Source organism: Stigmatopora argus, chromosome 17 (assembly GCF_051989625.1).
Source record: "Stigmatopora argus isolate UIUO_Sarg chromosome 17, RoL_Sarg_1.0, whole genome shotgun sequence".
NCBI classification, from domain to species: domain Eukaryota; kingdom Metazoa; phylum Chordata; class Actinopteri; order Syngnathiformes; family Syngnathidae; genus Stigmatopora; species Stigmatopora argus.
Genome location: NC_135403.1, coordinates 12,370,267 through 12,380,783, shown reverse-complemented (window position 1 = coordinate 12,380,783; position 10,517 = coordinate 12,370,267). Strand labels below are relative to the sequence as shown.

General features: G+C 46.1%; 2 protein-coding genes across 3 annotated transcripts; one reads left to right on the top strand and one right to left on the bottom strand.

The window, feature by feature from the left end:
* The first annotated feature begins 144 nt into the window (after positions 1–144).
* Positions 145–4,264, top strand: abcf2b (ATP-binding cassette, sub-family F (GCN20), member 2b). 2 transcript variants are annotated; one of them, XM_077624569.1, is made up of 16 exons: positions 145–278; positions 854–1,022; positions 1,098–1,310; positions 1,379–1,561; positions 1,631–1,802; positions 1,869–1,964; positions 2,038–2,140; positions 2,204–2,299; positions 2,369–2,488; positions 2,555–2,644; positions 2,711–2,821; positions 3,200–3,262; positions 3,346–3,474; positions 3,533–3,736; positions 3,933–4,053; positions 4,119–4,264. In XM_077624569.1, the coding sequence occupies exons 1-15, from the start codon at positions 183–185 to the stop codon at positions 4,050–4,052; spliced, it is 1,965 nt and encodes a 654-aa protein (XP_077480695.1). In that variant the 5' UTR covers positions 145–182; the 3' UTR covers position 4,053; positions 4,119–4,264. The 2 variants fall into 2 exon arrangements, with proteins under 2 accessions (XP_077480695.1, XP_077480694.1); XM_077624568.1 differs by having other exon boundaries at positions 854–1,310.
* A 57-nt stretch (positions 4,265–4,321) lies between these two features.
* On the bottom strand, positions 4,322–9,976 carry LOC144091887 (uncharacterized). Its single transcript, XM_077624566.1, has 16 exons — positions 9,808–9,976; positions 9,204–9,310; positions 9,008–9,132; positions 8,770–8,924; positions 8,346–8,519; positions 7,875–8,268; positions 7,684–7,809; positions 6,984–7,292; positions 6,665–6,907; positions 6,305–6,403; positions 6,037–6,230; positions 5,700–5,874; positions 5,480–5,636; positions 5,258–5,411; positions 4,677–4,788; positions 4,322–4,605 (listed from the first exon to the last, which is right to left on the bottom strand). The coding sequence occupies exons 1-16, from the start codon at positions 9,826–9,828 to the stop codon at positions 4,439–4,441; spliced, it is 2,712 nt and encodes a 903-aa protein (XP_077480692.1). The 5' UTR covers positions 9,829–9,976; the 3' UTR covers positions 4,322–4,438.
* Positions 9,977–10,517: the final 541 nt, after the last annotated feature.

Below are 10,517 nucleotides of genomic sequence, written 5' to 3'. Positions count from 1 at the left end.
AAATGTCCAATAATTTGCATTAGGAGAGCCTTACCTCATCTAAAACATTATATGAGTATCCAAACATGTGATTATTCTTCTAACATATCTGTTTAAAAGCCTGAAAGTATGATGACGAATTATATAACGGAGAAATTTTTCGGGGCGGGGGCATTTTCCTTTCTCCGCCCTTTTGACCGTATATGGGATGTCTGGCGGTCCGGGTAGCGACGTCATCCACCCGGCAAAGTGGACACGCGAAGCCGCTGTGTTCCCTATACCGCTATACTTCGAATAAGGTATGATTTCCCACCCGGCAGCCATTGAACAACAACACCTCGGATTATCTACGCAAAATCGCGTCTTTTAAGGACACATCGGATATCGCTTCATTGAGAAAAATGGCCGAATTCGTCACGTTTCGAGCCGGCTCGCCGGGGCCTTGCGTCACGCTGTTTAAGGCCTATCATGGTGCTTAGCTTTAGCTTAGCCGCAGATGGTTACATTTAGTCCCGCGATGAACGATTTCCTTTCGGTTACAATATAATAACGCAGTCTTTGGTGTTGCCATGACCCAAACCGCTCGAAATAAACATGATTATGACGTAAGTTAGCCGCGTAATGCTAAGCTAATCGGCTACGATGGATGGGTTAGCATTGTGGGAACAACGTGCGCGCAGGTACGACAAGCGATAGATGCTATTAACCTTTTCCAAAACTAAAATGGATATATAAAACACCTTTATTTTAACACCAAACAATAAACGCGTTTTTATTTTGACTGATTGGGTTGAATGAGTGAAGGAATGTTCAACTAGGATGTTTCCCTGACAACAATTTCTTTCTGACCTAATGTCTTGTTTTGTTGGCGCAGTTGGTACCAGCAGCACAGACAGCCATGCCTTCCGATTTAGCCAAAAAGAAGGCGGCGAAGAAGAAGGAGGCCGCCAAGGCCCGCCAGCGGACCAAGAAACCCGAAGACATGAATGGCGAAGGCGACGGCGACCAAGGGGAAAGCCAGCCCAACGGAGCAGTCAGTAACGGTAAAGAATCGGGGATTGGGGGAATTGTTTTAACTAACTTAACGGCATTAACAACACAAGTCATCTTTCCCTCAGGTGTGGACACTTTGACGAAGGAGCTGGACGAGTTCGAGCTCGCTAAAACGGAAGCGCGCGCCGTCACGGGGGTGCTGGCGTCGCACCCCAACAGCACCGATGTTCACATCAGCAGCCTTTCGCTCACCTTCCACGGTCAGGAGCTTTTGGTCGACACTAGCCTGGAGCTAAATTCGGGTCGGCGCTACGGCCTCATCGGTCTCAACGGAACAGGTAGTTCATGTCATTTGGAAAATGTTGGGACATCCAGACGGCATATTTGCTTACTTTTTGCCTCCCAGGGAAATCCATGCTTCTGTCGGCCATCGGGCACCGCGAGATCCCCATTCCCGAGCACATCGACATCTACCACTTAACCCGGGAGATGGCGCCCAGCGAGAAAACGGCGCTGCAATGCGTCATGGAAGTGGATGAGCAGAGGATTATGCTGGAAAAGGAAGCCGAGCGACTGGCGCACGAAGACTGTAAGAGGAAAAAAATGACATTTAGTGACATGTACAAAATGCGTGTTTAATATAATTTATTTTTTTTAGCTGAGTGCGAGAAGCTCATGGAGCTCTACGAACGTTTGGAGGAGCTGGACGCCGACAAAGCGGAGGTCCGAGCCTCGCGGATCCTCCACGGTTTGGGTTTCAGCGCCGCCATGCAGCAGCAGAAGCTCAAAGACTTTAGCGGAGGATGGAGAATGCGTGTGGCGCTAGCTAGGTATACCAGGCAATGCCACAAGATGGCGTCAAAGCATTCAACTAATCATTTTCGTACACGTTCCAGAGCGCTGTTCATCAAACCTTTCATGTTACTGCTGGACGAGCCCACCAACCATTTGGACTTGGACGCCTGCGTGTGGTTGGAGGAGGAGCTTAGATCGTAAGGAGCCTGTCCGCCATTTTTGTTTTCTTTCGTGCACTTGACTGATTGTTTTCTGGTTTATCTTTGTCAGCTTTAAACGTATCCTGGTGCTGATCTCACACTCGCAAGACTTCCTCAACGGCGTGTGCACGAACATCACCCACCTGCACCAGAGGAAACTCAAGTACTACACGGTGAGATCCACGCCCAGAGGCGCCATCGGAACTAGAGCTGATTTGCCGCCGTGTGGACTTTAGGGGAACTACGACCAGTACGTGAAGACCAGAGAAGAGCTGGAGGAGAACCAGATGAAGCGCTTCAACTGGGAGCAGGACCAGATTACACACATGAAGGTAGTCAAAGAGACATGGATGATATTTGTGGAATGTCCTCTAATAATGTCACCTTTTTTTTCCCTTTAGAACTACATCGCTCGATTCGGTCACGGTTCCGCTAAACTGGCCCGACAAGCTCAGAGCAAAGAGAAGACGTTGCAGAAAATGGTGGCCTCGGGCCTGACTGAAAAAGTTGTCAATGACAAGGTAAGAGCAAGACTTTAAAAAAACAAAATAGGTTTTAATCAACTCGTTTTTGTGCTTTTTTTGCAGACGCTGTCATTTTATTTTCCTCCCTGTGGGAAGATCCCTCCTCCTGTTATCATGGTTCAGAATGTGAGCTTCAAGTATGGTGACAACATGGTGAGTTTTTTTTAGTTTGTTTCATCTATCCCTTCTCACCTTAAGCCTTTTTTTCTTTTTTGGCAGCCGCACATTTACAAAGACTTAGAGTTTGGTATCGACTTGGACACCCGGGTGGCTCTGGTGGGGCCCAACGGTGCCGGGAAGTCCACCCTGCTCAAGTTGCTCATGGGAGAGGTAAACGCCGCCACGTCAATGAGTTGAAAATCTAAGTTTTGCTATTGCAGTTAACGAGTTAAGCTAACAAACTATAATGCAAACATTGAAAGAAACACCGACTGTTTTGACTATTGACAAATCTTAAATTAAATGTCCAGCAAATAGCAACTAAAATAGCTCAATTGATCGCGCTAGTTATTTGCTGTTTCAAGTTTATTTATCTATAATACATTTGAACAATTTGTTTGCAACCTTATCTTGGTGCTGCACAACAGAAAAAGGGAATTTTTCCCCCCGCTTTGTTGAAATCCCCCTTTTTATGATTATAATGGATATTTGGATACAGTACAAAGTCAAATGTATCATTTTTTTAAATGTTTTTTTTTGTTATTTTAGCTCCTACCCACAGACGGCATGATCCGCAAACATTCTCACGTCAAGATTGGCCGATATCACCAGGTAAGAGAATGTCAATTAAAAAAAAAAAGACGTTTGAAATAGATTGATTTTAGCAGTGAAAGTGTATGTGTGTTTTTGTGTAGCACCTGACAGAGCAGCTGGAACTGGACTTGTCGCCCCTGGAGTACATGATGAAGTGTTACCCCGCCATCAAAGAGAAGGAGGAGATGAGGAAGATCATCGGCCGCTACGGACTCACGGGGAAGCAGCAGGTAGGACGGAAGGAAGCGAAGGTCAGATCAGGAACGGTGCTGATGCCGTCTTTTCTAGGTGAGCCCCATCCGCAACCTGTCAGATGGGCAGAAGTGCCGCGTTTGCTTCGCCTGGCTGGCCTGGCAGAACCCGCACATGCTCTTCCTGGACGAACCCACCAACCACTTGGACATCGAGACCATCGACGCGCTAGCCGAGGCCATCAACGAGTTCGACGGCGGCATGATGCTCGTCAGCCACGACTTTAGGCTCATCCAGCAGGTGGGCCAGCCTGTATATTTTCTATTTTTAACTAGCTAATAACATTTGAATAAACGGCAATTCATTTTCTAAATTATCATTTTAACATGTCCAGTATAAAATTGATAAAATTGCATTCAAAATTCAAACACGCTTAATGCGTAAGCGGCCATTTTGTGCCTTTTCTCATAGACTCGTCATTATTTTGTTTTGGCAGGTCGCCCAAGAAATTTGGGTATGCGAGAAGCAAACCATCACCAAGTGGAAACGCGACATCCTGGCGTACAAGGAGCACTTGAAGTCCAAGATCGAAAAGCAGCAAGCGCATGACATTTAAGGCGAGTCCATCCCTTACCTGGCTGCTCGCGACGCAAGCTAACGCCTTTGTATCCTTCCCCCGCAGGTCGCATTCCGATTGGCCGATTCCCACCGCATGGCGGAGCCCCGTTCCGTGGTGCCGTCTTGGTCCGTTTTCCGTTCTCGCCGCCACCAAAAAGTTCAGTTAGTCCATTTCTGCAGCAGCTTTTACTTCATTTAAAAGTTGACTTTTGTTTTAGCTAAGATCAGAAATTCTTATTTAACAATGTAATGCAATAAAGGCCCATCTAAATAAACCATTTGTGGATTTATTAGTAGTTTTTCTTTAATTCAACAAAGGCTTTGGACAAAAATCTAGATTGTCATTTACAACTACAAACTAAGAAACGTTCTAAAACCACGCTACTACTCCTCCTCGTCGGACACTTCGTCGAGGGGTATGGTGCGCACGTTGCTAGCGCGGATGCTGCTAATGCACGTGGACGCTAGCAGGGAGGCTACGCCCATCAGGGTCACGCCAGTACTGTCTAAGTTCACCTGTGTCAGATGCATCCGTGGAAAAAACTTCACACCTGGTGGAGGGGAAAAATTATTTTGAATATATATGCTACATGACTACAAGTAGCGATGTGTTCCCACTTACCGTTATCTGTGATTCTAGTGCGGCTGAGGTTTAATTTCAGCAATTGCGGGCAGTGGACGAGACCTCGTCTTGCGACGTTGTCGCCTACCTGAGTGCTAGCTAAGCCCAAGACCTGCAAAAATAGAAATGATTCATTTTGACTACATATGAACAACCACCGTTTTATTTTAGATTTGTTCTTTAAATTATTAGCACTATTCACCAACGGGGTAAACTTTCCGTACTTTAAATGAAATGTGTAGTCATTTTGTCATCGTTGATACTAACCAGTATAAAGCATTATTTGCTAAATGATTTCAATAATGTCAGTTTAACATAAATATTACTCAATATTAAATTTTTAAATGTCTTCATTCCTGGTATTTTTTTAATTTAAATATAGATTTAATTATTCAATTTTTTTTGGGATCACATTGGCGGTCACTCATAGTAATCAACAAAAACATTGAAATGATGGCTGCCAGTCCAAACGGATGAGTTTGCCTGTCCTTAAACTGAACTCAGCGGATTGGACGTATGATGGCTGTTGTTGGCAGGCAAAAAAGTAACTTTCTGAAAAGACAAAAAGCCTTTTTTGGCACCTGTAGTTGCGGCAGGCAAGTGATCAGCGCCGCCACGCCTCTGCTGCCCACCGCTGTCCGGTCCAAGCACAACTCCTGCAGCTCCACCAGAGGGCGCAGAGAGGGGAGCCCGGCATCTGTCACCTGGGTGTTGCTTAGTGACAGCTTCCTCAACCTGTGAAAGACAGACATCACCACGTCAGAGATGATCTGGATAGCATAGGATATTTTGTCAGGTCCTACCTGGTCATAACGCAGAGGTGCTGAACTCCTTGATCCGTGACTTGCGTGTAATCCGTCAAGTCCAGTTCCACCAACATACGCAGTCGCGAGAGGAAGGCCAAGCCGGCATCCTTCACCGAGTGACGGCCCGGTAGCGTTAAGTGAGTCAAAGGCAGGCCTGCGGGAATAAAAATTCAGCGGGCAGATCCTCAATTTTCACACACGGACGTTTGGCGCTGACCCGATATGATCTGGAGGACGCGGTCGCCATCCGACACGAGCACCCCCGCCAGGCTGAGGGACGAGAGCGAGGGATGGGCGCCCAGCTGAGCCAGAGAGGCCTCCGTCACTGCCGTGCCATCCAGGTTGAGAGTCTGCAGGCTGGTCAGCGACAAGAGCGCTGACACGTCCGACACCTGATGAAAGCAAAGAAGAAGAAATGCCCAGTTAAAAAAATATCATTTCCTTCATTGGATTGATATTAACCAGACAATATTTTCTCTTAAATAAACTACATAACCTTTGTCCATCCAACTCTTGCCGGTGTAATATCAAATACAAAATGGCGTCATCCCAACCTTAGTTTGCTTCATGCTTAGCATGCGCAACTGCGGCGCGCACGCGGGCAGCGCCGCTAGCGTCGCCTCGCCGACCCCCGTCTGGTTGACGCTGAGCTGCGTGAGGGAAGGTGGCGCCGAGCGCAGGTACTGCGCCACCCCCTCGTCCGTGACTTTGGTCTGGTCCAGCGACAGGAAGCAGAGACTTTTCAGCCCTTTAAAAATGGACGAAATAGCGGTAGGTAGGTCGATAAATCTTCTTTGAATGTATGCCCAAGTTGTTTTTAACCTGTTATGTACTGGAGACATAAGTCGGTGAGTTTGCAGCAAGAGGACAAGTTGAGGTACTGCATTTTGACCAGGCTGGACAGGATGGACAGGCCGGAATCTGGGGAAAAACACATTTCAGTTAAGGTTAAAACTGTAAAAAATGACAAAAAATACTTTGTTTTGGGAACAGTTTCAATAACTGTCATTTCAGGACCATAAACAGCCATACTTAACAAAAAAACTGCATTTAAAAAATATATATAAGCCACACTAGACCACAATGTATTATGCAATATTTACACTAAAAGACATGCCTCCATATTTAAGTGGGAGAAAAAAAAATAGCGGTTTGGAATCTGGAAATGATGGTATTTGGTACCGGTTATAAGTGGCGAGTTGATGAGGCTCAGGTGTTTGAGGGCGGTGAAGGCGCGCAACTGGCGCAGGAGTTCGTTAGTGGAGTACGGGTAGCAGTTGAGGACCAGTTTTTGGAGCGGGCAGCCGAAGAAGAGCTCCAAATTACGCGGGCGGAGCAGCCGCTTCTCCGCCATGTGGGTGAGAAGCAGTTCGGCTAGCTCGGGCGTCAGGCCCGCTAGGCTGCTGCTGTATTGCATGCTGGGAGCTAAAACACAATAAGATGCACAGTCAAGCAACGTCATGAAATATAGACCAGAAAGCGAAAAAAATAAATAGCTTACCTGTCATGAGTTGTACGGTGGCGCGCGTCGCTAAAGCGCACAACGACGAGACGCTGGGGGCCTTGAAAGACCTCTTGGGAGGCAGCGGTTGCCCCCCACCGCCGTTTCCGGGGTCCTCTCGGCGCGCCGCCCGCTGCAGCCTCTCCACGGCGGCTTGTCCGGCGGCCGCCGCCCGTTCTTCGCCGTCCTCCGCCTCGGCCGCCGGCTCGTCTTCCCGGAGTCGGTTGCCTTGCGCCGGCCAGCGGTGCCTGGGCTCGAAGGCGCCGCCGCGGTTGCGGTTCTCGGCCAAGAAAGGCAGTCGCGGCATAACTGTCCAACAAACGCGGAATGAGTGTCAGTCCATTTAGTTTGCGTCCAATCATGTCATTATTATTTGTATGCATGCAAATACATACTATATATATTTCAGTTTTAATGATATCATTTAATTCAACATGCATTTATCCAAACTTCATGTCCACTTTAATTTATCTATTTGAACATGATTCAGTTCATTTCTTTTGTATTTAAAAAAAGGATCCAACTGTAGTCGTATCCCTTCAAACTATATGGCCATGACCTGGGTGGGGTATGAAATCAATACAACTGAAATAAATGTAAATATATAGCATTTCAATAAATACTGAAACAGGACATTTATAATTTTGCTTAGTATTCTCTATTCACTCAATTTTGGCACTGTTGCTTGTAAACCAAGTACCATTAAGCAAATGTTGAGCTTCTCCTTCATCAGGTTCGCCTCCTTCTTCACCATCCTCCTCTTCCTCTTCAAGTTGGACATCACAAGCTTCGTCCGGATTTGCAGGAACCAACTTTTGGCCACGCCCTGTGTAAAAACATGAACACTTCGGTCATTGCGAGAAAAATTGCTAGCCAAAAGGAATGACGTACCCCAAAAGTGGGAGGGTCCATGCAGAGGACCGCCTCCGGGGATCCCGGCCAGACTAGCGGCTTCTTCCCAAACGTTCTCGGGTAACAAAGGGGGTATGACAATGTCCGCTTGGGCGGGCGATTGGCGTTCCTGCCCGACAAGGGGCGGTCCTACCGCGTCCTGTGGCGTCTCAGGGGGAGTGGTCTGAATGCAAAGTGCGGCGTTGGGCGTGAGCCCGAGGGAGCGCAATGAGCAGGCCAGCTCGGCCTCCCCGAAGCGCTTCCGTGGGAACCCCTGGAGGAGAGAGAAGTTGGGGAGGGAGGGGTGGCGACCGCTAATGTGCTCCACGACGCTGCGCAGCGGCGCGTCGGCCGGAAAGCGTTCGCGCATGGAATCGCCGGACGGCAACCGGATCTGAAACGACATCACGCACGCAAGACGGTTTCAATATTTTTGCTACAAAGCGACTATGGTGGCTTTACTAATCTCACCATTAGGATACAGTTGTTGTCCACGTGAGTTTGAACTCTGCCCCCAAGAGTTTGACCTTGACCGGCAGTGGGCGGAGACCCCGAGGTCGACGCTTCGGAGCCCGATTGGCTGCTATTTTTCTCCTGGATGCTTCTCCGATCCTCGGCGATGCGTTTAAGCACCAACTCTCGCTCCTGTAATCAAAAGAAGACAAAATGATTAGCTAAGAGCAGATTTTTTTGCTATGTAGATATTAGTTTATATCTAAAATAATAGAACATAGAATTGCTTCCATTAAAAAAAAATCTATTGGCTTGTACTAAAAATGTTATTTTGGTTTTCTAATTGTCTAGAATAAATGGAAATCATTCACACTAGCACTTCGAATGCTAATGCTATAATGAGCATGAATAAAGCTAAAGTATTGTTATAAAATAACCTTACCTGTTTCTTTTGTTGTCGCTCTGCCCTGGCCTCCTGCGCCACACGTTGCCTCTGCTGCTCCTCAAAATCACTTTTGTCCTGTTTAATACGCGACTCGATGGGGGGCAGCTCTCTGGAGGGGGGTGACGACTTCTGCAACATTCGTGAGTCGCTTGCTGTAACAACAAAATGAACCAATTTAAGATATTTTCCTGAAAAAGAAAAAACACATCTCAATGTACACCCTTTAACGTCATACAATCAGAGAAAGACGTGCACGATTGGGACTCTTTTGGCGCGTTGAAAGCCGAAAATGCCGTTTCTGCCGGGCCCGTCGAACGCTTGTTTAAGCTGTGATGTGGATGCTCATGACCTTGCAGGAGCCTGTTGGAAAAAAACAAATTATCTACATACAATTGTTAAAAAAGAGATGACTCAATGGGAGACGCACTGACCATTCAGCTGCATCCATGACAGAAAAATGGCCAGCTTGCACAGCCGCCTGGATCTGCTCTGGCGTGAAACCCATTTCGCCAAGCGTATGGAATAGCTGCCCAATCGTCTGCAACAGTATAAAATAAAACAATGAGTATAACCAAAAGTTATTTTGTCCACAGACCAAGACCTCTGGTATTTTTAAAATATGTATATATAAAAAACAATATACAATTGAATTGAACTGAAGTGAATGCGTTAAATGAAGTCCTTCAAAACTAATGCACATGTTTAATTACCATCAATGCAATTTATGCCTTGTCATTGACATCATCCTACTTTTAACCTGCTTTTATTTACCTTAAACGTCACAACTATATGTGACTATCTTTTCATTTCAATGGCAGTTTTATTGACATATTACCGTAATAATTCCATTGTACTCATTCAACGCGAACTAAATGAAAGAATATGGGGATTTGTTTACTTTAGCTTCTCGCTTGGACTTCCTACCATAGCCGTTAGCATAGCTACTTAGCCTCGGCAGTTAACTAGCGAGCTAACATGCTCCGGACGCGACATGGACATACTTTTAAAACCACCTTTGAGTATTTTAAAGCTTACCTGGGAGCCCGAGGAACTCATTCCACGTTTGGACCACGCAATTGAATAGAAAAAGTGGACTGAATCATCAACTTTGTCAAACTTCCGGTTTAGCTATTAAATCGCCGCCAACTGCTCAGTAGGCAATGGGAAAGCGAAAGTGCCCGCCCCCCTTTGATTGACAGCAGGACAACAACAACAAACTAGCTCGATGATTCTTCGATTTAAACTAACTAGTCTTTCATCATCTTCAAAAACGGTAACAGTTATTTTTATGTGCAACATTCCTGGTTTATTGCGTCATTGTGTGCATCAAAGCATGAAAGAAAGGCACTAAAATGTGACTTGCATTATAATTCAACCCCACGACAACTCCGAACTAAACTCAACATGGGTGATTCAATACCTTTACATTAAAAATCATAATCTATTAGTCATGACTGTTTTCAAAACAACAGCAGGCTTGTTTGTAGAACGGTTTAAAAAAAGAAAAGAAAAACAATAAGGTAAATGGACCGCTAATACTCCAGGCCATGTTTAAATTAAGACTGGTTTATCAGCAAACACATTTTAAAATGCGCACCAAGGCGTCCCTAGGTGATATTTAATAAGATTTTCTATTTTAAAATTGAAGGTCGTGGCATCATCATCATCATCCTACGGACACGCCCCACTGCAGCCTCTTGTCTGTCTTGGAATCGTGAAGGATCGTTTGCGCATGCGTAGAGAAT

Excerpts from the sequence above, each read along its gene's own strand:
- LOC144091887 (XM_077624566.1), bottom strand. The coding sequence starts at position 9,828 with ATGAGTTCCTCGGGCTCCCAG. Across the intron at positions 6,231-6,304 it reads ATGTCTCCAGTACATAACAG|GGCTGAAAAGTCTCTGCTTC; the intron begins GTTAAAAACAAC and ends CCATTTTTAAAG. Across the intron at positions 5,637-5,699 it reads CGTCCTCCAGATCATATCGG|GCCTGCCTTTGACTCACTTA; the intron begins GTCAGCGCCAAA and ends TTATTCCCGCAG.
- abcf2b (XM_077624568.1), top strand. The coding sequence starts at position 183 with ATGGGATGTCTGGCGGTCCGGGTAGCGACGTCATCCACCCGGCAAAGT. Across the intron at positions 1,562-1,630 it reads GCGACTGGCGCACGAAGACT|CTGAGTGCGAGAAGCTCATG; the intron begins GTAAGAGGAAAA and ends TATTTTTTTTAG. Across the intron at positions 3,737-3,932 it reads ACTTTAGGCTCATCCAGCAG|GTCGCCCAAGAAATTTGGGT; the intron begins GTGGGCCAGCCT and ends TTGTTTTGGCAG.